Here is a 25,857-nt window from a genome sequence, read left to right on the forward strand (position 1 = left end):
ACGTTATTTAACCCTGATGAGTCTCAGTTTCTTCTTCTGTAAAATGGGCTGATGCATGCCCTGAGAAAATCTGCTGAGAGGACCCGAGTCCATGTGAATAACATGCTTGGCACCCAGCAGGCTCTCCGTGAATGACGGTCACTGTTTCTCAGCTGCTGTGGCTGCTTTGTTTGCAGTTATAATTGCTGGGCCCTAGGACGCAAACTCCAAAGATGGGGGCCACAAATACTATCACGGTGCCAGGCACATGGAGAGACCCAGCGGTCTGTCCTCCTGTCCCCTGCACAGAAAGACGAAGTCTCTCCCGCCTAGAGATCTGTAAATATTCCAAGTAATAACAAGATCCAGGGTAAAATCCTTGTGAGAGGGAGAAAGTGGTTGCTGGGCTGTACAGACTCAGCTTTATCTAAGATCTGCAGCTAAATTCCAGTGTTTGTAACAATACCTTGCAGGAATCAAGAATAAGATGACAAACATTGGTGACTAAGGGCAAAGTCATTGTGTCAAAGTTTTCCTCTAACTGCCACCATACCTGTGCTCCCTGATCTTGACTGACCCTCTACCAGTCTTAATCATAAGTTCCCCAACTCAGGTACACTGTGAGTTAGGTAGGAAACGGCTAAGCCTGCCTTTTAAAAAATATCCCACTGAAAGGTGTTTCGGAAAGCCTGATCTTACTAACTGAAGGGTACTTGGCCCTACAACGTGAAAGGGAAAAGCAAAATTCTGGAACTCCATCCTCCATTACGTCTTATAATTATAAATCTCCTGTTAGAACAAAAAACTAAAATAATTTGAGCTCTGTTTCATAGAGAGGACTAGTTATTATTTTTTAAAATAAATTTATTTATTTTTAGCTGCGTTGGGTCTTCGTTGCTGCCCGCGGGCTTTCTCTAGTTGCGGCGAGCAGGGGCTACTCTTTGTTGCAGTGCATGGGCTTCTCATTGCGGTGGCTTCTCTTGCTGCGGAGCACGGGCTCTAGGTACGGAGGCCTCAGTAGTTGTGGCACAAGTGCTCAGTAGTTCTGGCTTGCAGGCTCTAGAGCACAGGCTCAGTAGTTGTGGTGCACGGGCCCAGTTGCTCCATGGCACGTGGGATCTTCCCAGACCAGGGCTCGAACCCATGTCCCCTGCATTGGCAGGCGTATTCTTAACCACTGCGCCACCAGGGAAGTCCAGGATTCGCTATTGACTAAATCTCTGAAAGTCAGTTCAATTTGCCCTTGGTTGACTAATTCATTGACTGTTGAGCAAGTGAAAGCAGAGCTCACTTTCATTTCACCTATTTCCTCTCTATCAAAGGAAACAAGCCTCAGACTTGAAAAGGTGGCACACACACACCCGAGGCTATTGGATGCCTAGGTGTGGTTGCTTGGAGGATGCTTCTTGGGTCCGGAGGGTATATGCTCAGCCTCATGTTCTGAGCAGTGAAGATGAAAGTCCAAAAAGTGAGAAGCTACACAGAACAAATGTGCCCTGGGCTTTCCAGAAGGACAAAAGCTACGTGCTGACAAACATACTCCACTCTCAGAAATTCTGGCTGAGCTGTGAGTTCCTAGAAGAGAAAGCTGTCACCACTAGAAGTCCACACTGGTTCAATGTCATACTGAATTCTTTCAAAAGGGGTGCAAGGTTGATAAATTGGGACTATGCCTTTCATTCACAAGACGGTGAAAATTTCACAAGATTGACAGTCTTGTCATAATATGTCAGACATGATACAGAAGTTTAGGTGTGACAGGACCACAGGCAGATGTGCTCAACTGTGTAATCCCAAGAATGTTGATGAAAGATTTATGAGGGGCTGAGAGGAGAGCATCTATCTCACAGCAGGCCACACATGGCGTGGCGCTGTCCCTTTCATCATGTTTATTAATGTCAACGTAGACAGCTTTATAAATATTCAAATGATGCTAACTCGGAAGGGATGCCTAATGTGAAGATTAAAAAAAAAAACAAACTCAGCAGAATGATGTTTAGTAAGGATGAAGGTAAATTTACACCTAAGTTCAAGGAATGACAGTATAACACTTTCAAGTGGCAGATGGGTGATCTGACAATGATTATACAGTGAACATAAAATGTTAAAGATGACTTCAGCTGTGATTTATGAAGGCAATGATTTCATGCTTTAGTGAATCTAATGGTCTGAATATTTCAGCCCCAGGTAGGATCTGAGATTTAAACTGAGATTTTTTTTTTTTTTATTTTTTTTTTTTTGCGGTATGCGGGCCTCTCACTGTTGTGGCCTCTCCCGTTGCGGAGCACAGGCTCCGGACGCGCAGGCCCAGTGGCCACGGCTCACGGGCCCAGCCGCTCCGCGCCATGTGGGATCTTCCCGGACCAGGGCACGAACCTGTGTCCCCTGAATCGGGAGGCGGACTCTCAACCACTGCGCCACCAGGGAAGCCCTAAACTGAGATTTTTGTCAATACCAGCTTTAACCGGGGGCAGCATGTTTTGGGATAGGGGATGTGCATAAACTCTAGGTGCATTTATATGGTCCTTTAACTTTTGGTTGATCATATACATCTTTTTATTTATTTTTCCCATCCACTTTTAACTTAATGTATCTAGGCCATGCCACGAGTCTTTCGGGGTCTTAGTTCCCAGACCAAGGATTGACCCGGGGCCCTTCGCAGTGAAAGCGTGGAGTCCTAACCACTGGACCACGAGGTAATTCCCTCCATCCACTTTTTTTTTTTTTTTTTGCGGTACGCGGGCCTCTCACTGTTGTGGCCTCTCCCGTTGCGGAGCACAGGCTCCGGACGCGCAGGCTCAGCGGCCATGGCTCAAGGGCCCAGCCACTCCGCGGCATGTGGGATTCCCGGACCAGGGCACGAACCCGTGTCCCCTGCATCGGCAGGCGGACTCAACCACTGTGCCACCAGGGAAGCCCCCACTTTTTTTTTTCCTTTAGTTTACTTATTTTTGGTCAATCCTCACAGCATGTGGGATCTTGGTTTCCCGACCAGGGATTGAACCCGTGCCCCCTGCACTGGAAGTGCAGAGTCTCAACCACTGGACCACCAGGGAAGTTCCCCCCAACCACTTTTTAAATTAAACTTTTTATTTAGAGATAATTATAGATTCACATGTAGTTGTAAGAAATAATACAGGGACCTCCTTTGTATCCTGTACCCCACTTCTCCCAATGGGATCATCCCGGAAAATGATAACATACTATCACAACCGGGATGTCAACATTGATACAATCTGGGCTTCCCTGGTGGCGCAGTGGTTAAGAATCCGCCTGCCAGTGCAGGGGACATGGGTTCGAGCCCTCATCTGGAAAGATCCCACATGCCGCAGAGCAACTAAGCCCGTGCGCCACAACTACCGAGCCCGCGTGCCTAGAGTCTGTGCTCCACGAAAGAAGCCACTGCAATGAGAAGCCGGCACCACAAGGAAGAGTAGCCCCTGCTCGCCACAACTAGAGAAAGCCCGTGCACAGCAATGAACACCGGACGCAGTCAAAAATAAAGAAAGAAATAGATAAAGGAATAAATTTATTAAAAAAAATTGATACAATCCACCAAGCTTATATATAGGCGTGTATTTTAGTCCTGTGCAATTTAATGTGACCACCACAGCGAAGGTACACTTGAGATGGATTTTTACAGGCACCTTCCTTTCAAGTCTCTATTTACAAAGGAAAAGTCACCTCATTCTTCTAACTAGAGGCATTCTGGACACGGCAGCTTAGAGTTATTTATGAGGCGGTAACCCCGTGCCCAGCGCCATGACCGGTGCCCAGGGGAGCTTGCTCTCCTTCTTCAATTGTCCGGATAAGATGCAACTGATCAGCCACAGAACCAGAGAATGCAAATCTCTCTTGACCGCTAAAGACACTGGGACTGCTGCTGAGATTCCTCGTCCTGGCTCTACAGCGGCAGATCCCAGACAAGGACTCAGGGACCCCTGACTCTCTGTTCTGCGCTCTCCTGGCTTGTCCTTGCCACCTACTTCCTGCATCATCACCTGGATGAAGCGTCTTCGAGGAACCAGCTGTTTCCTAGCGTCCAGCTACAGAACAGTAACATACCTAATACGTCAAGTCCTCTGGGCACAATTGTACCAAAGGGAGAGCGGGGTTTGAACGCAATGACTTCCTCAGCTGTAACTATAGAAAGAGCCAACACCGGCCACTCGGTATCTGGGCTGCAGCGCCGGACAATGCGGGCGCGCGCAGAGGGCTCCAGGGACCCGCCATCCCGCTGCCCTGCGCTGGGGGCACAGTGGGCCGGCGCGGGGACAGGCGGGCGGCACGCGGGTGGGCGCGGGACGGCGGCGGGGACCCCCGCGGCGCTCCCGGCCTCACCTGCGCGGCCGCCCACCGCCCGCGGTCCGCGAGAACAAAGGCGGGGGCGCCAGCCGGCCGCGCGCTCCAAGATGGAGGGCGCCGGGGGCTCCGGCCGCCGCTGGGCCCGCCTCTCCCCGGCCGGCCCGCGCGGGCGCTTCCGCCGCCTCACCTGCCGCGCCTAGGCTACCCGAACAGCGAGCGGACGTGCCCCGAGCCTCCGAGGGCGGCCCGGCGCCCGAGACGGAGGAGGGGCCCCCGGACCTCGAGCCCCCGCCCCCCCCCCCCCCCCCGGCCCCCGGGCCCCCCGCCCCCCCGCCCCCGCCCCCGCCCGCCCTCTGGCCCCGCGGGTCGCGCCCCTCACCCCGAGTGCGCGCCCCCCACTCCGCCCCCCAGGCCTCCGCGCGCCCCGAGCGTGAGCTCCGGCCCCGGCCCCCAGTACACTGCACTCGGCTGGCGGCGCGAGGTCCTGAGCGCGCTCCCAGCCTCGGGGCGACTTGGGGAGCCCCGGGCGCGCGCCCCCGACCCCCGCGCCTCTCCCCGCCCCTCCCACCGCCGGCGGCCGCGGGGGTCCCGGACCGCACGCCTCTACCCCCACTCCGCCTCCCACCCTCCGGGCAACTCGCAGGAACCCGAGCGCTCGCCCCGCCCCCTGCCCCCCGAGCGGCGCGAGCCCCCGAGCGCGCGCCGGACCCCGCCGCTCCCCGCCCCTCCCCGCGGGCCCGCCCCCTCCGGGGCCCGCCCTCCCCCGCGCGCCGCGCCGCGCCGCGCCGCGCAGCGCCGCGCGTTCTCCCGGCTCCCTCCCTGTCCGGGGCCGGTACTTTCCTCCCAAGTTGCAGCGCAAGTTTGCCAGTGGCCGGCGGCGGCGGGGCGCCGGGAGCCTCCCTCGCCCTCGGCCGGCCGGGGCTCCCCCGAGTGCATGGGCGCAGGTCGGGCAGCCCTGGGGGCCTGAGCGGCCGCGCCGCCTCTGAGCCCCGCGCCATGGAGGGCGCAGAGCCCCGTGTGCGGCCAGAGCGCCTGGCAGAGGCCGAGGCGCGGGCGGCCGATGGCGGGCGCCTGGTGGAGGTGCAGCTGAGCGGCGGCGCCCCTTGGGGCTTCACCCTGAAGGGCGGCCGCGAGCACGGCGAGCCGCTGGTTATCACGAAGGTACGGAGGGCGCGGGACACGCACGGTGACAGCCGGGAGGTGGCCTGGGGCCGAGGGACTCGTTGGGGGGGTAGGAGCGCTGGAGGGGGTGTCCAGTTCGCGCCCCCGGGCCCGGGACGCGCGTCCGCCCGGGTCACCTGCGAGGACGTGGGTAGTAGGACTCGCATAGGTGTGTGGTCCGGGCGCCACCTTGGTTCCTCTGCGTTGTTTCCCGGTCCTGCTGGCTCCCAGCGCCGCGCAGTTTCAATGGCTCCTGTTCCGGGTCCCCTCCCCTCCCCCTCCTGGGAAGGGCCTGGCAGGGTCCCCTGTCACTCCCGGCTTCGCCTGCGCCGGCCTGCACTTGTGGGCCTACCCAGAGGTCGGGGAGGGACATTCCCACGTGCCGGGGGTGGACAGAGACGTCCCCACCTGTGTTTGCCTGTCTAGGTATTTGTTTCTGCACCCCTTGGACCTGCACCCGTTATCGCTAGGAAGCCCAGACTAGCAGCTGCCGCCAGCCGAGCTTCTCGATTCCCAAAAGCCCATCAATATTTATTGACTTTCGCTTCCAGCCCTAGACCCACGGCGCTCTGGATACCTGCAAAAACAAATTGAAACTTTTTGTCGTCCTTTATGAAAGTGGGGTTTGAGCCCCCAAAATAAGTTCCTAATGTGTGTGTGTGTGTGTGTGTGTGTGTGTGTGTGTGTGTGTAGGGGTAACTTTGAATTCTCTTGTCTCGAAACAGAAAACCATCTTGAAACTTACCAGCCGAACCCGTATAAACCTGTAAAAAGCACACAGACAGCAAACCAGTCGTCCTGTTTTCTTCTGGTTAAAAGTGTCTGTTGGTCAGTTTCTCTGGGAAGGTCTGGGCCGCGCCATTCCTGGGGACAAAGTTCCCTTTAAAATGCAAAAATTCTTGGCTTCTAGTAGCGTTTGAAGGTGACTTACTGGTTTTCTCTGCTTTCCTGCTTCACCACAGCAGGAAGAACTAAAGTGACTCCTAACCCACCCCACCGGATTGAATTTGGGAGGCGGTGTGGCTTTGTTGTCTAGATAGTAAATGAGACACTCAACTTCTGATCTTTATTTTCTCTCATTTTTATATTTATAAAACTAGAGACTTTGAGGGGAGACGTGCACTGAATTTATGTGGAACCGGGGAAAGAGGCTGTCATTGTTGTTATAAGTTTCACCCATGTGCAAACCCATTAATGAATTGGATTCTTCGGAAAAATGTATGTGGTGGAGTAGCCATAGAGTGTACACCTTGTGCAGGACAGGCATTTCCTGCATATACGTGTATTAAGGCACAGTAGCCTGTGCCTTTTCAATAATAAAAGTTTTACCGGGCATTTCTGATGGTAAAAGTTAAAAAGATATCAGGTAAGTTACTCAGACTTTTATCGTTTCTACAGATTCTTTTAAAAAAGAATATGCGCGCGCGCGCGCGCAATTCAACCTGTCTTCCTCGGACCTGTCTTTACAGCAGATGGAGTAAATCGTAAAACATTATTTAAGATGACATCTTGCTTTTTGGGCTTATGCAGTGTAAGAAAGCTGGACTTAAACTCTAAAATTCAGTTGTTTGACCGGAAGCCGGAGAAGGGGACCTCCTCCTTTCTCTGTACCTCAAGTTCTAAAAAACCCCGCGCGTTCTTAGTTGTTTCTCCTCAGCTTGTGCAAGAGGACCCTGTTCTAGAAACTGAAGGAGGTGGGCAGTAAAACCCACGGACACACACCAGGGCCTAATCAGGGCACAGGAGGCAGGCAGTCTGCTCCTGATTGGGCCCCTGGGTTGGCTGTCACGGTAGTTGCTAAGGTGTGTGGGTAGGTAGGGCTAGGCTGGTAGCGGTGTACACGCCCTGCCTTTCCAGATCGTGCTTCAGGATTTTGCAGAAATAAAACTGCTTCTGAGTCTTATCTGAGATGCTCATATGTCCCTCCCTTAAACTGCTGCTTGGTTTTTGTAGGTGCTTTACTGTGACTGGAGATATGTGGTTTCTTTGCTTAGGATGGAGAGGATTCAGGACAGTTTGGGACATCTGTGACAGATTTCCATGCACACTTGTGTACACATGCACACACGTGTCCTCACACGCGCACACACGTGTGCTCACACATGCATGTATATATTCCTTAACCACACATTGTATTGCAGGGTATTTGCAGTATTTCACCTACTTGTCTTTTCTCCTGCATTAAGTCATCACTGATGCATGTTTACAATCCAACAGCTGGTAATTAACTGTCACATTATTAGAGAAGGATAAAGGAAAGTGTGTCCATTATAATCACTTAAAAAATGGAAATAGACTGTTGTGATGGAGACTGGGGAAATTAGTTCCACCTCCAGAATGTAGATGAATCCAAGCTTTGAATCTTCCTTTCCCAGTACCTACTAAAAAATCTTTAGGGCTCGTTAAATAATAGGCCTTCTAATGGCTTTTTTTTTTTTTTGCATTTAAAAAACCTTGTAATTAAATTGTTACATATTAGAGCCCTGGGATATTATACAGCTCATTTCTAACAATCTGACTTGGAAGAAGCTTGATCCAATGTAGGAGGATGCACTCTGTTTACGATGATGATGTCTCAGTTGAAAGCCTCATAGGAGTGTACATCTTAGAACTGGAAGTGATGCCAAGAACAAGGCTGGCTCAATCCCTGATCTCCTGATGGAGTTTTTTATTTTATTTATTTATTCATTCATTTATTTTTGGCTGTGTTGGGTGTTTGTTGCTGCCCACGGGCTTTCTCTAGTTGCGGCAAGGGGGGGCTACTCTTCATTGCGGTGCGCGGGCTTCTCATTGCAGTGGCTTCTCTTGTTGCGGAGCACGGGCTCTAGGCGCGTGGGCTTCAGTAGTCGTGGCTCGTGGGCTCAGTAGTTGTGGCTCGCGGGCTCTAGAGCGCAGGCTCAGTAGTTGCGGCGCACAGGCTTAGTTGCTCCGCAGCGTGTGGGATCTTCCCGGATGAAGGCTTGAACCCGTGTCCCCTGCATTGGCAGGCGGATTCTTAACCACTGCGCCACCAGGGAAGCCCCTTGATGGAGTTTCATTAGCCCATTTTGTAGATGGAACAGCTAAGGCCAAGGAGGGTTCAGTGGTGTGCCCTGAGGTCACAAACCTGGCAAATCTTGAGAAGGGTCCTCAGGACCAGGTCTTGACCCTGCACGTCTCTGCTTTCTCTCCACGTGCTGCCATCTGCTCTTGTCTGGAATCCCTTGCAATGCCATCTTCAGTAACTTTGTCACATCCTATGAGGGTATTTCAACCTTGGCACTACAGATGTTCTGGCCTGGATGTGTCTTTGCTGGGGGCGGGGGCGCTGTCCTGTGCATTGTAGGGTGTCCAGCAGCAGCCCTGGCCTTTGCCCACTGACACCACCTCCCAGTTGTGACAACCAGAAAAGTCTGCACACGTTGCCAGATGTCTCCCGGGCACAGGTCACTCTCGCTAGAGTGACTGTACATCCCTTTAGCTTTGAAAGGATTTTAGCTTTGAACGCGTGCGCTGAATTCTTCTTTCTGAAGACACTCAGAGGCCCCTGGCATAGTCAGCTTTGGCGGGGAAGGCTGTTTTCTTCCTAAGCGCTCGCTGGCCCTGGCGATAGGCTTTATTTACATAGTAAAACTCAAACAAATACTTGCTTCATCTGCATTTTTGTATCTGGAAAAAGGAAATGGAAGCAGGAACTCCCGAGTGCTGTGTTTCATGGGCATTCAGCGGGGCTGCCCGGGGAGGACTGCCTTTTCTCTGGGTCGGTTGAAGTTACAGGGATACTGACTTCCCGGGAGTGGCATTCCTGGAATTCAAAGCGCACACTTGAAGTCCCCCAGCAAGGTGGCAACCAGATTTGTGACCGTTCGTTCCATTGACACTGACTTGCAGCTTGAGGTATTACCAGGGCTGGAAGAGACACAGAACCCCAGTGTTTCATACTGCCGTCGGAGGGGAGCAGAAATAACGTCCGTGCCTTAAGAAACTCCAAAGACTCTGACTTGTTAGTGTTTCCGAGACTGTGCTTTGACGCGGGGCCTCTCAGGACCTGTGTAAGCAGGTGCGATGTTGTACGTGGTCCTGCTGTGTGCGTGGCGCCTTCTTTCCCCATCAGCTCAGCAAGTGTAGAAGTTCCGTGGGCGTGGCTAGGGCCTGCTTTCTAGCGTGGCCCTGGAGGGGCTAGAACTCCAGGAGGGGAGGGCCCTTGGGGATTCGTTAGGAAACCTTAAGTGGGCCAGCTGGGTGTCAGCAGGCCCCCTTCGGCCTCAGGAATGTTTGTGAACCGGGGAAGGAATGAAGCCCCTGGCCCTCCTTTTCACCGTTTCTTAGCCCTCCCCGCCCCTTCCCGCCAAGAATGCGAGAGAGCCTCAGCCAGGAGCTCCAAAGAGGACAGTAATTTGGGCCTGGCCTGGTCCCACGGGCGGCTCCTTTGGGAACCCGTTGATTTTCAGGTTGCCTTTGGGGACCAGAGCCGTCCTGGGGGGTGGTGCGGGGGAGCTGGGGCTTGGGGTGCCCAGCCTATGCACCCTCTTGGGAGCCTTCGGACCGTGCGGCGTTCGCTGGATGCCAGGCCGTGTCCTTAAACGTCCTTCTTGGTCTGCACACTGAAGGCGGGGTGGAGGGGAAGCGGGGCACGTTTCTGGGGGGTTGGCCCACACACCCAGGTGGCACATGTCCTGTGTCAGCCGTTAGAGCTCCTGATGGTGGAGGCTTGGGGCAGAGACTAGCTGTCGGTTGGGGGTGGGAGGTCCCTTCCGCGGTGGTTGGGGGTGGGAGGTCCCTTCCGCGGTGGTCTGAAAGGGGCTCCGTTTCATGGGCTGTGCTGAGTCACGGTCGTTGGTGACCTGGCAACCCTGGTCAGGACAAGTTGTTGTCTGGACGTCCTTATATTTGCCCCCAAGAGCCAAGTTCTTTATCAGTTACCACTGAAGGCTGTGAAAAAGGGTGGGGGGGTGTGTTGAATTCAGCTGTGTATCGGGAACCGATGGATCTCAGCCTCTCTGGGTTTTGCTCGATGTCGGTGTCGAAGTACAATCCCACGTCAGCACCCATCTAAGGACCGCTGCCGCTTTCCCAGGGCTCTATAGAAATAAATGGTGGGTGGGCGAGGGCTGGGCGCCCCTCCTCGGCAGACCCAGGTGCTGTGGGTACTGTTATGGCCGAGGCAACTCCTGGGCACTGTGAGATCCCAGCCTCTTGGAGGCCAGCTGCAGTTTGCTGATTGTTCAGAGGAGTGTAATGCCAGAGACTCATTTGTATTTAAAAATTAATAGTACGGTTAAAAAAAAAAAAGAAGGGTGAGTTTTCTTTCCTGTGCTGAAACCCCTTTCCAGTTGGTGGAAAGGCAAGACCTGTCTTGCCAGCTGGCATGCAGATATATCTTTATTCCCCTGTCCCAGCCTGTGCCTAGCTGGGTCCTGTTAGTTCTTACCCCTGGTCCTCTTGAGGTGTTTTGGGTGCAGGGGTGGGAAGTCTGGCAGAGAGACCCAAGTCCCATCCCGAGCTCTGGTGCTGGAGCTTTGAGGTGCAGTGGGTGGGGGGTTCTTCCTCTCGTAGAAGTTAATTCAGCAGGACTCACATCTATAAATCCAGAAGCTTCCACAGTGTGAAAAGCTATAAACGTAAGCTGTCCCTCACACTCCTGCATCGTGATGGATTTTGCCCTTCCTGGTTCGGTTATGAGTGCTTCGTAACATGTCCTAACACTCATCTTTTGAAAAGAAGAAGACAGGTTTGCCCGAGAGCTAAATGTAGAAGAGAATGAGAACGGAAGGCTCATAAAAACAGCCGTTTTCACCTGGTCCTAACCATCTGGGATTTCTTAATTCACCTTTCCATTTCTCGGCCAAAGAAGCTGGGCTCCCAGCTTGCAAAGGGCTGGCTTTTCTACTTGGAAGGCATTTTGGAGCTGTCCTCTTGCCGAAGTTGCTTTGTGTCAGCATGCAAATGAACCTGGATTTGAGGATTTCTTCGGGGCTCTGGGGAGCTTTTCTTCTTGTACACTGGGCGCAGTGTAAACAGTCAACGAGATAATTTAAGGACTTAAAGGCTGAACAGACTTTTTATTCAGTCTTACCTCTTTTACTTTTCATGCACTGCAGTCAGGCATGGGGCCATCCTTTGATGAGAAATTATGCAAGCCGCACTCTTCCAAGCTGCAATTTCCACCCACACGAAGGGTTTTGAAAGCCCTCAGGGTTGCATATTGCTCTTTTGGTCTTTTTAAAACCTTGCCTATGCTCAACAGAGGGAGGGTGTATTCTGGAAGAATTGTTTTCCTGTTACCTTGCTGGATTCGATATTTGCATGGCCCTGTGGTAGGTGGAGCCTGTTTCCCTGACCAGTGCGAACGTTAAGGCCTCTCTTTGGGGGAACATATCTTAGTGGAAGGACGACGGTAGGATATGGTTAAAAAATAATTGGACTAACTTTATTTTAGGTTCGAACAACTAAGGTTGTTCTGAAAAGCCAGGATATTCTGAATTGCAATGCAGAGGGGACTTTTTTTTTTTTTAACCTGGGCTGTTTTTCTGAAATCTGCTGGGTATGAAGTTGGAGGTAATGTCTGCCGCCTCTGTGGGATGGGTCTGGAAGAACAGTGCTCTACGTGGCCTGGGAAGGGTTGGGATTGTCTTTCTTTTGGCCAAAGGTGACTAAGACTTTCAGATCAAAGGCAAATTGTGAAGGTCAACAAGAACCCAGGCAGGGTAGATTGTGTGGGCTCTAAAGGCAACATTTTACTTATTCCAGGGAGGAAAGACACAAAATGTTAGTGTATCTTTTTTTTTTTTTTAGTGTATCTTTTTGAGATTTGTTTTTATTTTTATCAGAGTGGCTCTTGCAGGGTTGAAATAATCAAATAGTTCTGCAGGGCTTGTTATCATACCAGCAGTTCCCCACTGTCATTTCCTCTTCCCTAGAGAAGCTATTGAAACTTTTTAGCTGATTTCTTTGGGCATTTGCCCATATTCTATACGGCTGCTACTTTCATTGTTCCCTTTCGGGATAACTGTTGACTTCCCACTATGGGAGCTTGGGACATAGTCTTTTTTTCCACACCAGCTACCCAGACACATACCTTGGGCCCCCATACTCCCAACGTAACTACATCATAATTTTGGTTAAAAGAGGGTTTTTTCAACCTTAGCATCACTGACGTTTGGGGCCACCTAGTTCTTTGTCGTGGGGGGCCGTCCTGTGCCCTGTGGGAGCAGCATTCCTGGCCTCCACCCCCGAGAAGCCAGTACAGATTCCTCCGTCTCCGGTAGCTGAGATGGTCAGAAACGTCTCCAGACGTTGCCAGATGTCCACTGGGAGACAAAAATCGCCCCCTTTGAACTGGGAGTTTGGGATGAGCAGATGTAAACTATTGTATGTAGGATGGATAAACAATAGGGTCCTGCTGTAGAGCACGGGGAACTGTATTCAGAATCCTGTGGCAAGCAATAATGGAAAAGAATATTAAAAAAAAAGAATGTCTCTATGTGTAGAACTGGGTCACTTTGCTGTACAGCAGAGATTGGCGCACATTGTAAATCAACTCAACTTCAATAAAAAAAATAAAATTAAAAAAAAAACAAACCCTGTGCGCTGAGAAGACCATGGTTCGGGGGAGAGTCATGTGCCACGGTGTTCATTGCGGCGCTCTTTGCGGGGGCCAGGACCTGGGGGCATCCTGGCTGTCCGTCGACAGATTAATGGGTGGGGAAGATGGCTGGTGGGGGGCGGCCGCGTGGCACGGGGAGATCAGCTCGGTGCTTTGTGACCACCTGGAGGGGTGAGATAGGGAGGGTGGGAGGGAGGGAGGCAAAAGAGGGAGGAGACGTGGGGATGTATGTATGCGGGTGGCTGACCCGCTTTGTGGTACATCAGGGGCCGACACACCATTGTGGAGCAATTGTACTCCAATGAGGATGTTAGAAAAGGAAAACTAATATGAATACAAAAAAAAATAAATGCTAAAGCATCTTGCTAATATGTAGAAAAAGTTATTTAAAGACAAAATTTATTTTTAAAATTTGTTTTTCGTCTCATAATTGACAGAATAAAATGTTACAGCATTTGCAAAAAAATAAAATAAATTGCCCCCTTTGAGAACCACTTGGTTAGCAGTATTCGGTGTGTGTGTTATTTTGAATGCCAGTGCCAACACTTGCTGAGCCTGGTGGTACAAACTATGATTATTTCTCCTGCACAAGTTTTCATAACCACCAAGTGTAAGGATACGCTTTGTTTCTTTGCCTGATTTTCTATGTGCATATCGTTGATTCATCCGCCGCATCTTCCCCAGTTGCAAAAAATCTTTTACTATATTCAGACACACAGTGGGTTGTCTTTTGAGACCTTCTCTATCTGAGAATGTCATTATTTTACCTTGACAGTAAATGGACTGTTGGGTGTGCAAGTCTGAGTTGGAGACGGTTTTCCCTAGGCACTTACTTTGCAGGTGGTGTTCTAACCTCTGCAGGTGTACAGTATTGTTGGGGAGACAACAGAGCTTTCTGTTTCTTTTTTTAATTTAATTAATTTATTTTTATTTCTGGCTGCGTTGGGTCTTCGTTGCTGCACGTGGGCTTTCTCTGGTTGCGGCAAGCGGGGGCTACTCTTCGTTTTGGTGCGCGGGCTTCTCATTGAGGTGGCTTATCTTGCTGCAGAGCACGGGCTCTAGGCGCGCGGCCTTCAGTAGCTGTGGCACGCGGGCTCAGTAGTTGTGGCTCGCGGGCTGTAGAGCGCAGGCTCAGTAGTTGTGGCGCATGGACTTAGTCGCTCTGCGGCATGTGGGATCTTCCCGGACCAGGGCTGGAACCCGTGTCCCCAGCGTTGGCAGACGGATTCTTAACCACTGCACCAACAAGAAGGTCCCAAAGCTTTCTGTTTCTTAGTCCTTTGGACTAACTCTAATTTTTTCTGTCGTATTTTTCTTTTCTCTGTATTTTTGTTCTTCTCCAGAGATTTTGTACAGCCTTATCTTCCAACCCTTCCATTGAGTTTTAAATGTGTGCTTTCGGTTTTTTTTTTATTTCCAGAGTTGTTTGTTTTTTGTTTGTCTGTTTGTTTTGTTAGTGTTGTTCTCGAATGTTCCTTTTTGATACCATACTGATCTTGTTTCATGGTTCTTCTTTCATATCTTTGAGAATATTCACTGGTTTTACAAAATGTCTTCTTGCTGTGTGGATTCCGTTTCTGAGCTCCGCTGCTTTTTGTGTGTTTGTTTGCCTTCTGTTGGGGGCTCAGTTCGTCCTTGCCGTCTGCAGGTATGTAAGAGTGGGTGACCACAGTGCTTTTTGGAGGCTGGTGCATGTGGGTGAATGATGACTCCTTTAAGGCCATAGCTTCGCTTGTTCCTTTTGCGCTGGTCACATCCCTTCAGATAGTAGTGTTTTCCTCTGCTGAACATAAGTTTCTGGTGTAGGGCAGATTTGAACGTTGGTGCGAGGTTTGCCAGTTTGGAGGAGCCCTGCTTTGCTTGGCGACGTGAGAGTGGTCATCTCTGCCTCCTGCTGTGGCCACAGTGGTTCCAGTTTGGAGAGAACGTCTTGCATATGTAGCTGAATCGTGCACTCTGTCCTTAACCTTTTCTCACCCTTAATCCTTCAGGCTGTCAAACTAGAATCATTCCCACTTCACTATGTTGACACAGGGGTGAAATGAGTCAGTATGGAAAGCTAGCTCTAGATTTTTTTTAACATTTTAAAACTTTTATCTATTTATTTTTGGCTGCATTGGGTCTTTGTTGCTGTGTGCGGGCTTTCTCTAGTTGCGAAGAGCGGGGGCTACTCTTCTTTGCGGTGCACGGGCTTCTCATCACGGGGGCTTCTCTTGTTGCGGAGCACAGGCTCTAGGCACATGGGCTTAAGTAGTTGTGGCTCGTGGGCTCAGTAGTTGTGGCTCACGGCCTCTAGAGCGCAGGCTCAGTAGTTGTGGCACACGGGCTTAGTTGCTCTGAGGCATGCGGGATCTTCCCGGACCAGGGCTCGAACCCGTGTCCCCTGCATTGGCAGGCGGATTCTTAACCACTGTGCCACCAGGGAAGCCCTAGTTCTAGTAGATTTAAATTCCATCTCTCCTCCGCCTTCCCCCCTTTCCCCTACTTCATCCTGCTTCACTAAGAATTTGGAAAACTATAAAAAGTAATGTGAAAAAATTTCTTAAAAAAGTAATGTTAATGTATGAAATTGCCAATTTATTATGGAAAGACTTTAAGCTGGATTTTGTATGGCAACATTTTAATGTGTCTCCTAGAGATTTTGGTACTTACTCTGACTGTTTAGCATTGGAGTTGTAGAAAAGCATTTAATTCAAATACACATCTTATGCCAAGCACCAGTACATCAGTTGTGCTATTTACAGCCTACTGGAAGTGATTATTTCCTCCTTTCCACCAAAAACTGGTTTTTTAAAAATATATTTATTGGGGCTTCCCTGGTGGCGCAGTGGTTGAGAGTCCGCCTGCCGATGCAGGGGATACGGGTTCATGCCCCGTTCCAGGAGGATCCCACATGTCGCAGAGCGGCTGGGCCCATGAGCCATGGCCGCTGAGCCTGCGCGTCCAGAGCCTGTGCTCCGCGGCGGGAGAGGCCACAGCAGTGAGAGGCCCGTGTACCGCAAGAAAAAAAAATATATATATATATATATATTTATTTAGGCTGTACCGGGTCTTAGTTGTGGCATGCGGGATCTTTAGTTGCAGCATGCAGGCTCTTTAGTTGCGGCATGCGTACTCCCAGTTGCGGCATGTGGACTTTTAGTTGCAGCAGGCATGTGGGATCCCCAACCAGGGATCGAACCTGGGCCCCCACGTTGGGAGCGTGGAGTCTTAACCACTGGACCACCAGGGAAGTCCCTAAAGTATTTTTGAATAATACTGGTCTTTCTTTTTTATAATATTAATGAAAGGTGGCTCTTTCAGATCAATGTGATATTCAGAAGAATTGGATTTTAAAAAGTGGTTTGGGAAGTGAAAATAGTAGGAAAGATGAAGGTTAAATATCCCATGGCAACAGACTCCATTTCTTCACCGCTTTGCTTTCTGGCAGTAGAAAATCTTTCAGGGCATGGAGTCAGACCCACAGGCTTGGTAGAGATGCTATCTGTTTACTGGAGCCTGTGTCTCCTTTTCCTTCTGCACATGCTGCTGGACTACACTTCCCAGATTCCCTTGCAGCTATGAGGCCATAGTTCTACCCAATCAGAAGCAAGTAGAAGTGATGCAGGCCATTTACCGCCTGTCGTGCTTTCCTCTTCTGGTTGTCTTGGAATGAAGATGGTCCTGGGGCAGAGCCTCATCAGCACGGGTCCCTGAATGCCTGAGGAGGAAGCTAGCTGACCATAGCCTGGTTACCCTCCCAGTAGTACCAGTATATGAGCAAGAAATAAGCCTCTGTTGTATTTGGGCCATTACACGTTTCTTTGATTACTCACTACAAGAGTTGGACCATTCTAACAAACGAAATCTGGAGAGAAATCAGGAATTTTCTTTTTTGTTGTTGTTGTTTTTTTGTTCTGTTTGTTTTAAATTTTTATTGGAGTATAGTCGATTTACAGTGTTATAAATAGTTTATAGTATAGTTTCAGGTGTATAGCAAAGTGAGTCAGTTATAATATACATATATCCACTCTTTTTTAGATTCTTTTCCGTGTAGGTCATTACAGAGTACTGAGAAGAGTTCCCTGTGCTGTGCAGTAGGTCCTTATTAGTTCTCTATTTTATGTGTAGTGGTGTGCATACGTCAATCCCAGTCTCCCAGTTTATCCCTTCCCCCCCGTTACCCCCTTGATAACCATAAGTTTGTTTTCAAAAGTTTTCCTTTTAATGAATACCGCTAGCTTTAAGAGACTGGATATATAATGTTTAATTTACACCCATACAGAGGGAATGATTATTTACTTTGTAGAAGGAATCACTGTGGGTGTCCAATTAGCATGTAGCTTATTCCCTGCACACTTATTTCGTAAAATGAGACCTGCGTGCTCAGAAGTTCTGCTTCTTTCCATCATAGCTTTTCCCTCAGCTGGTAATTTAATTTTCAGCCCGTGTTGCTTTGCCTTCCCCTCCCTGCCGACGATTGCCTGGGAGCTATGGAGAGGTGGGGCAGAGGCGGGGAGGCTCCCCGGTCCAGCTCCTTAGCCCCCTGGGAGGGCTGACCACAGGAGAGGAGGGTGGCTGCCCGGCCGCCCCGCCGGTATGATGTCAGGGCGTGCACCTTTCTCCTGGTTGAATTGTGCTTTACTCACCACTTTGGTTCAAGTGCAGAGGGTATTGCCTGGGTGGGTTACATTAAATCCTCATTAACCGGGCTGCCTCTATCAGATTAATCAGTTATGATCTTGTATGGCAGGCTCTTCTTTTCCCTAGGGAATAGAACACAGAGACACATGAGGTAGACCATCAAGGAAAGGGAGATAAAGGCGAGGGCAAAGTAAAGCTGGTCCCCGGAGGAGGGTGGCATTCGTGTGGGGATCTGAGGGTTAGGGGGCAGGGGATGCCGAGAGGGGTGGGGAAGGAGAGCCTCTTCTGTTCCAGGTGTTGAAATGCTTACCGAAAGCCTGGGAAGGTGGGTGGGGGGAACCCCGGTGGCCCTCCATGACTTTCAAAGGAGGTGAAGGGATTCTTTGCTTGTGGCTTGGAAATGCTGAAGCTGATGAAATACTGCTGCTGATGAAATTCTGATCTGTGTGAACTGTGCCATGTTTGTAAATCTGTAAACCCAGTGATACTTATCTGTGCTAATTGTGCATGTGCTTGTCAATTTGTAAGCATAGCAGTACTGTTTTTCTCTTGTTGCAGAAAGATTCAAACCATCTTCAAAAAATTGAAACTAACGGAAAAGATAATCAACAACCCAAAACATTTAATAATCTTATTTTTGGTAGTAGAGCTATATTGAATTTTTTTCCCCGTCTGTGGAATTCTTTGCTTGGTACCGTGCAGATCTAATTACGAGTTGCTTGAACGTAATTCTCTTAAGAATTACGTTGTCGACAATCTTTGGAATCACGTGCTAGCTTAAAGGAAGCTGAGTTTTGTGTATGCCACTTGGAATTTTAAAAATGATATGTTTCGTTTCTATGGTATATATTGAGTTTTATCATTTAGCTTTTTGTAGACAAGCATATAAAAAAGAAAACCCTAACTTCTGGAAAACTGAGTACTTCGTATTGATCAAATACGTTGGTCTTTAAAACAGCTGTGTGCTTTTTTTGGTAGGTGCAGCTTTTCTTTTAATTTTCATTAGTGTTTAGATGCCCTGAATCTTTTTTTTTTTTTTTTTTTGTGGTACGCGGGCCTCTCACTGCCGTGGCCTCTCCCGTTGCGGAGCACAGGCTCCGGACGCGCAGGCTCAGCGGCCATGGCTCACGGGCCCAGCCGCTCCGCGGCATGTGGGATCCTCCCGGACCGGGGCACGATCCCGCGTCCCCTGCATCGGCAGGCGGACTCTCAACTGCTGCGCCACCAGGGAAGCCCAAGATGCCCTGGATCTTGAATGCAAGTTTGGAAAGGAACATCTGGACTTGAAAAGACAGGCCTGCTGCTGCTCAAGTCATATTTATTTTATGTTGATCTCACCACAGGGTGGATGAAATCGTCCAGAGTGGATGCCTCTGCGGGTTACGAGCTGGGGTGGGGCTACTGTTTCCCCTCTTCCTCCCCACTTTCAGGGGCTGGCATTTTGGAGAGAAATTATTAGAACCTCACACCACTGCATGTACTTGTGCAGTTTTACCCCCAGAGGTGAATTTACATTGTCTGCTGCTGATTGAGGACACTCCTCCTTGTGCTCCCTGGCAGGGACTAGGTTTGCTTTTACAGAGTGTGATTCTCGAATTACCTGTGGTGTTATTGCCGATCTGAAAGCGATGTCTCGTTCACGCAGAAACGCTCTTTCTTTTGACCCTTGTGAAAGTGGCCTCTACTGGCTCTTCCTGTTGGCGTGCGCGGCAGTGTCGGTTTCTGCTGGAGGCCCCTCCTTTCTCTCTCCTCTCTTGCCTAGGTGGTCTCGTGCGCTTCCTTGAGGCAGGCGGACAGCGCTCAGGTCTCCACTGCAGGCCCAGAATCTGGGAGAGCCCCCCGGGTACCGCCCAGGCTGCTGCAACTCAGCGTGTTGCAGATGCAGAGCTTGCACCTTCCTTTACCTTAATTCTCCTGCACTTCCGGGCCTGCCCACAGGTTTATCCCCAAATGCAGGAGTCATCCTTGATGCTTGTCTCTCCTTGACCTTCCGTGGCCAACCGATCACCCAGTCCCTGGAGCCTCAGTGTCTCGTATTTGTACCTTCTCTTTCACCCCCGGTGTCCCGGCCTCCGTTATCGCCTCTCGGGGCAGTCACAGGACCGGTCTTGTACTGTCACCACCTCGGGACTCTCCGTGCGCCAGCCTCCTCTAGACCCCCAGCCGTGCACGTGCCGGAGCCCGGCGGGGCTTCTCAGGCTCTTGCTGGAAAGGTAAACTCGTGTTGCACCTTAGCTGGTGCAGAAGGTTCTTTACCTTTCAGCTCCTGCCCATTTCCAGCCTCGTCTTCTGCAGTCCTCCCTCCTGCCTTGACTGAGGAAGGAACCTTAGGTGTTTCTAAAGAACGAGGCCATGCGTGTTGTGACACCATTACAGAATGACGCTTCCCAGGCCTCCCAGCGGCAGGGGATGACTTGCAGTGTGTGACGGGCAGTGGAAGGAAAAGCAGGGTGCGGGACTGGAGGAGTCTGCCCTGTAGAGACGGTGCCCCCCGGCCTCACCACAGTGGCTTGTCTTGCACATTGCTGTCGCCTGATCCTGCTTTATCCTGGAAAGGCAGGCACGCGCACACGTGTGAAGGAAGCCCTGGCAGAATTCCCCGCAGCGGGGAGAAGGGGAGAGGGTCCATGGGCTGTCCTGAGTCTCCCTCGTCTGCTCTCCCGGGCTGCATTTCTGCTGTCTTTACTGCCTCCGAGGTCCCTTGTTAACCAGACTTCAGTGTCATGGGCAGGTGCAGGAGGGGGTGGCCCAGGGAGTGTGGAGGACGCAGAGAACCCGACCTGTGACCAGCCTGGGGGCCAGGCCCGCCCCGAGCACCTGTGGCCCCGCGCTGTCAGCCAGAACCAGCCCGGGCCTGGCGCCACGGGGCGCTCGTCCCGTGGATCCACATAGAGACCACGGCCTGGCTTCCTTGCCATCCTTGCAGCCCCGAGACCATTCTGACCTTGGATCTTTGCGCATGTCTCCCAGCTCTGCACCCACTTGGACTAAGGGTGCATGCACAGTGTTGAGGAAGCCCGTTCCATTCCCTGGGGGCGCTGGAGAGCGTGCAGGGCAGGCCTGCCGGAATGTTTTTTCCCTTGAGTTAAAAAAAATTTTTTTTTTTGGGGGGTACGCGGGCCTCTCACTGCTGTGGCCTCTCCCGCTGCGGAGCACAGGCTCCGGACGCGCAGGCTCAGCGGCCATGGCTCACAGGCCCAGCCGCTCCGCGGCATGTGGGATCTTCCCGGACCGGGGCACGAACCCGCGTCCCCTGCATCGGCAGGCGGACTCTCAACCACTGCGCCACCAGGGAAGCCCTAAAAAATTTTTGTTTTAATTGAGATATAGCTCACGTAGCATAAGATTCATCCTTTTAAAAAAATGTACAGTTTGGTGGGGTTTAGTATTCTCGGTTGTGCAGCCATCGCTCTAATTCCAGAAATTTTCATCACCCACAAAAGAACCCCTGTGCCCACGAGCAGCGCCTCCCCGTTCCTGCTGCCCCCAGGCCCTGGCAACAACCGGTCTGCTGTCTGTCTCCATGGGTTTGCTCTTCTGGACATTTCATCTAAATAGAACCACACAGTGCGTGGCCTTTTGTGTTGGCTTCTTTCACTCAGCATCACGTTTTCGAGGCTTATCCATGTTAGCGTGTGTCAGGACTTCATTCCTTTTTATGGCTGAATCATATGGCACTTTATGGGTAGAGCACAGTTTGCTTATCATTTGTCAGTTGATCGACATCTGGTTGTTTCCACCTTTTTTGCTTTTATGGATAATGCTCCTGTGGAGAGCCGCACATTCGCGTAGTCGTCTGTGTGTGGATGTATGTTTCACTTCTCTTGGGTGTTTCCTTTGCATTTTGAGCTTGCCGTCCACACGCCCAGGCGTGGCACCTGCGATTCCCTGGGCACGGTCGGTCGGCGGGGGCGGGGGCGGGTCATACCTCTCATAAATCAAAAGAATAGAATCGGTCATTCTGGCTTCGAGGCTGTTTAAGCACAATTGAAACTGACCATTTGGAAACCCTTAAAATCTTTTAAAATCTTAAAAAGAACACTTTTCAAAACTCATGGGACTTCTGTCTTAACGACAACAGAGGGGATGTGGGCCCCTGCCCTGACACACGCGGTCAGCGTCTCACCTCGGCCCCTGGAACACTCCAGAGTGTGTGTTGGTTCCCGGCATCGTCATCGTCTTCGTCTGTAGGATGACAACTGACTTTCTGAGGCCGTGCTTTTGCCTGCTGCTCCTTGCTTTTGTGCAGGAGTGTAGAGCACCTCCAAACAGCCCTAGAAAGTGGACACCCGTATTTCTCCTGTATCGCAGATGAGGGTAGAGATTTGCCAAAAGGGGGGACTGCGCCCACTGCCCTGGTCACCCAGCAGGGCTGTCCTCGGGAGGAGGGAAGCTGCAGCCTGTCTCTTGAGGGCGTGGAAGATGCCCATGGACCCGTCTTAGAAGGAGGACACCGTCCTTTCCTCCTGGCACCCTGCTGACCTCCATTCTTCCGTTGAGGGATGCCTTTTCCTCTCTGCAGGGGTGGATTCTGGGGTGCAGACACCGAGTAGGGTCACTCTGTGGCCCAGGGCAATAACAGCTCAGCAAGGCGTCGCCCCTCCTTGGGAAATGAGCTTCTCTCTCTTCCTTTCTGCTCTCTTTCCTCTTTCCAGTGACACAGCTTCAAATGAAAATGAGGCTCCGCATCTCGAACCTTTCTGGTTGTTTAACGAACCCAGACTACAGGGGAATCCCTGAATGGACTTAACCTTTCCAGGGTTGGGGTGCCTTGATATTATCTTGATATCACGTTGTACAGTTTATCAGGTTTTCTGTTGAGTCTTTCTTCTCACCCTTGTTCTGTAATGAGCCTGCTGGGAGGCTTCACCAGGGTTGTTTGTGTTTACAGATGGGAAACCAAGCCCCAGGCGGCCTGCTTGCAGATCACATTAGGTGGTCAGGACTACGCGACTCTAGCCGGGGGCCTTTGAGTACAGGAGTGCACTAAAGCTCTTTTTGCTATGTGACTTAAAAAATCTTTCTTTTTTTTTTTTTTGGACTGCATGGCTTGCGGGATCTTAGTACCCCGACCAGGGATCGAACCCAGACCCCCTGCATTGGGGGCATGGAGTCTTAACCACTGGACCACCAGGGAAGTCCCCGAAAGTCTTTCTTAAGGGCATTGTTTAAAGTATAAAGATCCTGAAGATTTTATAAAATTACGTGCCATCCCCCCCGCTTCTCTGAAATGCATATGAAGTACCGGAAGTCTCACCTTGGCCGTAGACACACTCATGACATTTCTAATACTAGGATCATCCTCTGTAAACTAGAGGTCAGCAGACTTTTTTCTGCAAACGGCCAGGGTCAGTGTTTTTGGCTTTGTGGACCGAACTACTCCTTTCTGCTGTTGTGGCATGAGAACAGCCGTAGACAACGTGGAAAGGCCGGGGGGGGGGGTTGCGCCCCAGCAGGCAGTGGTTTTCACAGTGCGGCCCCCAGACCAGCGGCATCAGTCTCACCTGGGGCCTTGTTAGAAACGCAGCGTCTTGGCCTCATTGCAGACCTACTGAACCCCACACTGGGGCTCGGTCGGGAATCCTCCTGGGGATTCTGACGCTGGCTCTAGTTTGAGAACTGCTGCTCTAGAAAGGTGTGACTCACCTGCCATTTATATCGGAATTAACAAGTGCTAGCCTACTGAATCAGGGTTGGTGGTGCCCAGGAATCTGAATTTTAACAGTGGCCCCAAGATGGTCTTATGCCCATGAAATAAACCAATTTCTAAAGCGGGACTAGTTTGGACCAGTAGAGGAGATGGGGGAGGTGTCAGGGAACTTCTGAAACCTCAGCTGGGACTTGTTTGGGGTAGGGGGTAGTGAGAAGAGGGTGAAGTGGAAGATTGGGGTGAGGGTGGCCTTGTCCCAGAAGGTGGATTTCTTTCTCCCAACCCCTCATGTGTGTCCCAAAGCTGGGAGTTTCTGGAACTGAAATTCAGCCCTTCTGTTAATAGCTATCGGACACCACATTTCCTAATGCGTGTGTTTGGTATTTGAAATGAAAACAGGTCAGGAGCACACACTGTATGTTTCCTTTGATATAAATGTCCAGCGCAGGCCAGATGCACAGAGACAGAGCTGACGGGCAGTCGTCAGGGGGAGGAATGGGGTGATGAAAATATGCTGGAATTAGAGAGTGGTCGTGGCTGCACCGCTCCCAGCATGCTAAACCCCACTGGATTTCCTCTTTTTTTAAATTAATTTTTATTGGAGTAGAGTTGACTTACAATGTTGCGTTAGTTTCAGGTGTACAGCCCAGTGAATCAGTTATACGTGTACCTGTATCCTCTCTCTTTTAGATTCTTTTCCCATAGAGGCCATGACAGAGTATTGAGTAGAGTTCCCTGTGCTGTACCGTAGGTCCTTGTTAGTTATCTATTTTGTATATGGATGTACTCTTTGAAGGGGTGAATTTTATGGTGTGTGACTTACAGCCCAATAAAGTTGTTACTTCCCATAAGGAAATGGGTCAAGGTGTTCAGCCTTACCCTTGAGTTGCCCAGACCTGGCAGAGAGGAGGCTGATGGGAAGGCCCCTCCCAGGGCTTGTCCTGTGGGCAGACCCTCCACACCCCTCACCATGCATGTCACAGGGATTCCTCTGCTGGTGCTGGGTGGACCCACAGGCGGACAGCCTGGGGAGAGAGTCAGGCCCTGGGCTGGGGGAGGGGCCCACGCTGTTCCTGCAGGTTAGTGGCAGGGGAGGGGGCTGCCGTGGGTGAGGTGGGCGCTGAGAGCCAGGGAAGTTTTTTTCTTAAAAATGTACTACTTATTTATTTTTGGCTGTGTTGGGTCTTCGTTTCTGTGCGAGGGCTTTCTCTAGTTGCAGCGAGCGGGGGCCACCCTTCATCGCGGTGCCTAGGCCTCTCACTGTCGCGGCCTCTCTTGTTGCGGAGCACAGGCTCCAGACGTGCAGGCTCAGTAGTTGTGGCTCACGGGCCCAGTTGCTCCGCAGCCTGTGGAATCCTCCCACACCAGGGCTCGAACCCGTGTCCCCTGCATTGGCAGGCAGATTCTCAACCGCTGCGCCACCAGGGAAGGCCAGGGAAGGTTTTTAAGCAGGAGGTGATGGCGGGGATCTCTCCGCAGCAGAGGGCAGATGGGTGCGGGGGTGTGGGCAGGAGTCGGAACGCTGCGGGCTCTGGTGCCGACAGAGAGAAGGCAAGGGATCTGAGGGGTACCCCGGGGCACAGCAGGGTCCACCTAGCGCTTGGCTGGAGGATGCTGGAGATGTCCTGAAGGAGCTGGGCGGCTGCAGGTGCTGGTCCCCTCTCCCATCCCATTTGGTGGAGGCCCGGGGCTGCACGGCCATGGGAGTCCCAGCTCCTACGTGCAGGTGGCACCTCTAGAAAGCCCCGGGGAGGGAGCAGGTGTGTTCCAGGGCAGCCCTGGCCCCTCCTCTTTGCCCAGGTGTAGTTGGGGTGATGGGGCAGGTGTGCTAGGGGCGCCTCCCCTGGGCCTCTGTGCCTTCCGGAGGGTTCCCGACAGACACTTGACTTGCCTTGCTGCTGTGTTTTCCATGCGTGGTCCTAGCTGCTTCAAAAGGAAAGGAATCATTTGGAAAACAAAACTCCCTTGAGTGTAATAATTATTGAAAAGTAGGTGTCTAGTTCAACCATTGGAGTCACTTTGACTCAATGTTTGTCCTTTCCTCCCCACCTCCTTTTTGTGAAACATCCGTCGAAATAAGGATGTCACAGACAAAACAAAGGCTAGGTATTGACTGGGCTTCTCTGGAAGGGAAGATTACAGTCGTTTTGCTTTTCTTGTTTTAAATAACATGCAGCCAGCGATATCCTGGTGAGGATTAAATGTCATAATGATGATTTCAGGGGCTCTAGAAGTGAGGAGATAGTGGAAAGTTCAGATGTCCCTTTCATTACAAAGCGTTAGGAAGAGTGTGTCTACATGGACGTGTGTTCACCGTTGAAGGGATTACAGACCACGTGTAGAAATGACCTCTGTGCATAACAGAAAAAGCAGTAATTTAAAAGTGCAGTAAATATCAAACAGCCCTGGGCTGACAGCCTGCACTTTGGGGACCCAGTTCCAGTAGTAGCATTAAAAGCTAGACTTCCCTTGTAATTTAGCCCCAAGCTGTAGCCCGATATAAATAATATGAATCCCCACAAAACTGTCACTCATCAAATGAACCACCTAATTT

At 51.1% G+C, this 25,857-nt stretch overlaps 1 protein-coding gene and 1 non-coding gene across 7 annotated transcripts in view; one reads left to right on the top strand and one right to left on the bottom strand.

Annotated features, from left to right (window-relative positions):
- Nucleotides 1-5,078: 5,078 nt before the first annotated feature.
- SHROOM2 (shroom family member 2) overlaps nt 5,079-25,857 on the top strand; it is a 134,896-nt gene continuing 114,117 nt past the window's right edge. For 2 of the 6 annotated variants that reach the window (XM_027095558.1, XM_027095561.1), the window contains exon 1: nt 5,079-5,445. In XM_027095558.1, the coding sequence (XP_026951359.1) occupies nt 5,281-5,445 (165 nt within the window). In that variant the 5' untranslated portion in view covers nt 5,079-5,280. The remainder of the gene's footprint in view (nt 5,446-25,857) is intronic. The other 4 variants (XM_027095563.1, XM_027095564.1, XM_027095557.1 and 1 more) reach the window with 3 other exon arrangements.
- On the bottom strand, nt 16,191-16,262 carry TRNAG-CCC (transfer RNA glycine (anticodon CCC)). The gene has a single exon. It is a non-coding gene; the product is annotated as a tRNA-Gly (tRNA).

This window comes from Aethalodelphis obliquidens, unplaced genomic scaffold (genome assembly GCF_003676395.1).
Source record: "Aethalodelphis obliquidens isolate GAN/ISIS:26980383/991018 unplaced genomic scaffold, ASM367639v1 scaffold91, whole genome shotgun sequence".
NCBI lineage: Eukaryota > Metazoa > Chordata > Mammalia > Artiodactyla > Delphinidae > Aethalodelphis > Aethalodelphis obliquidens.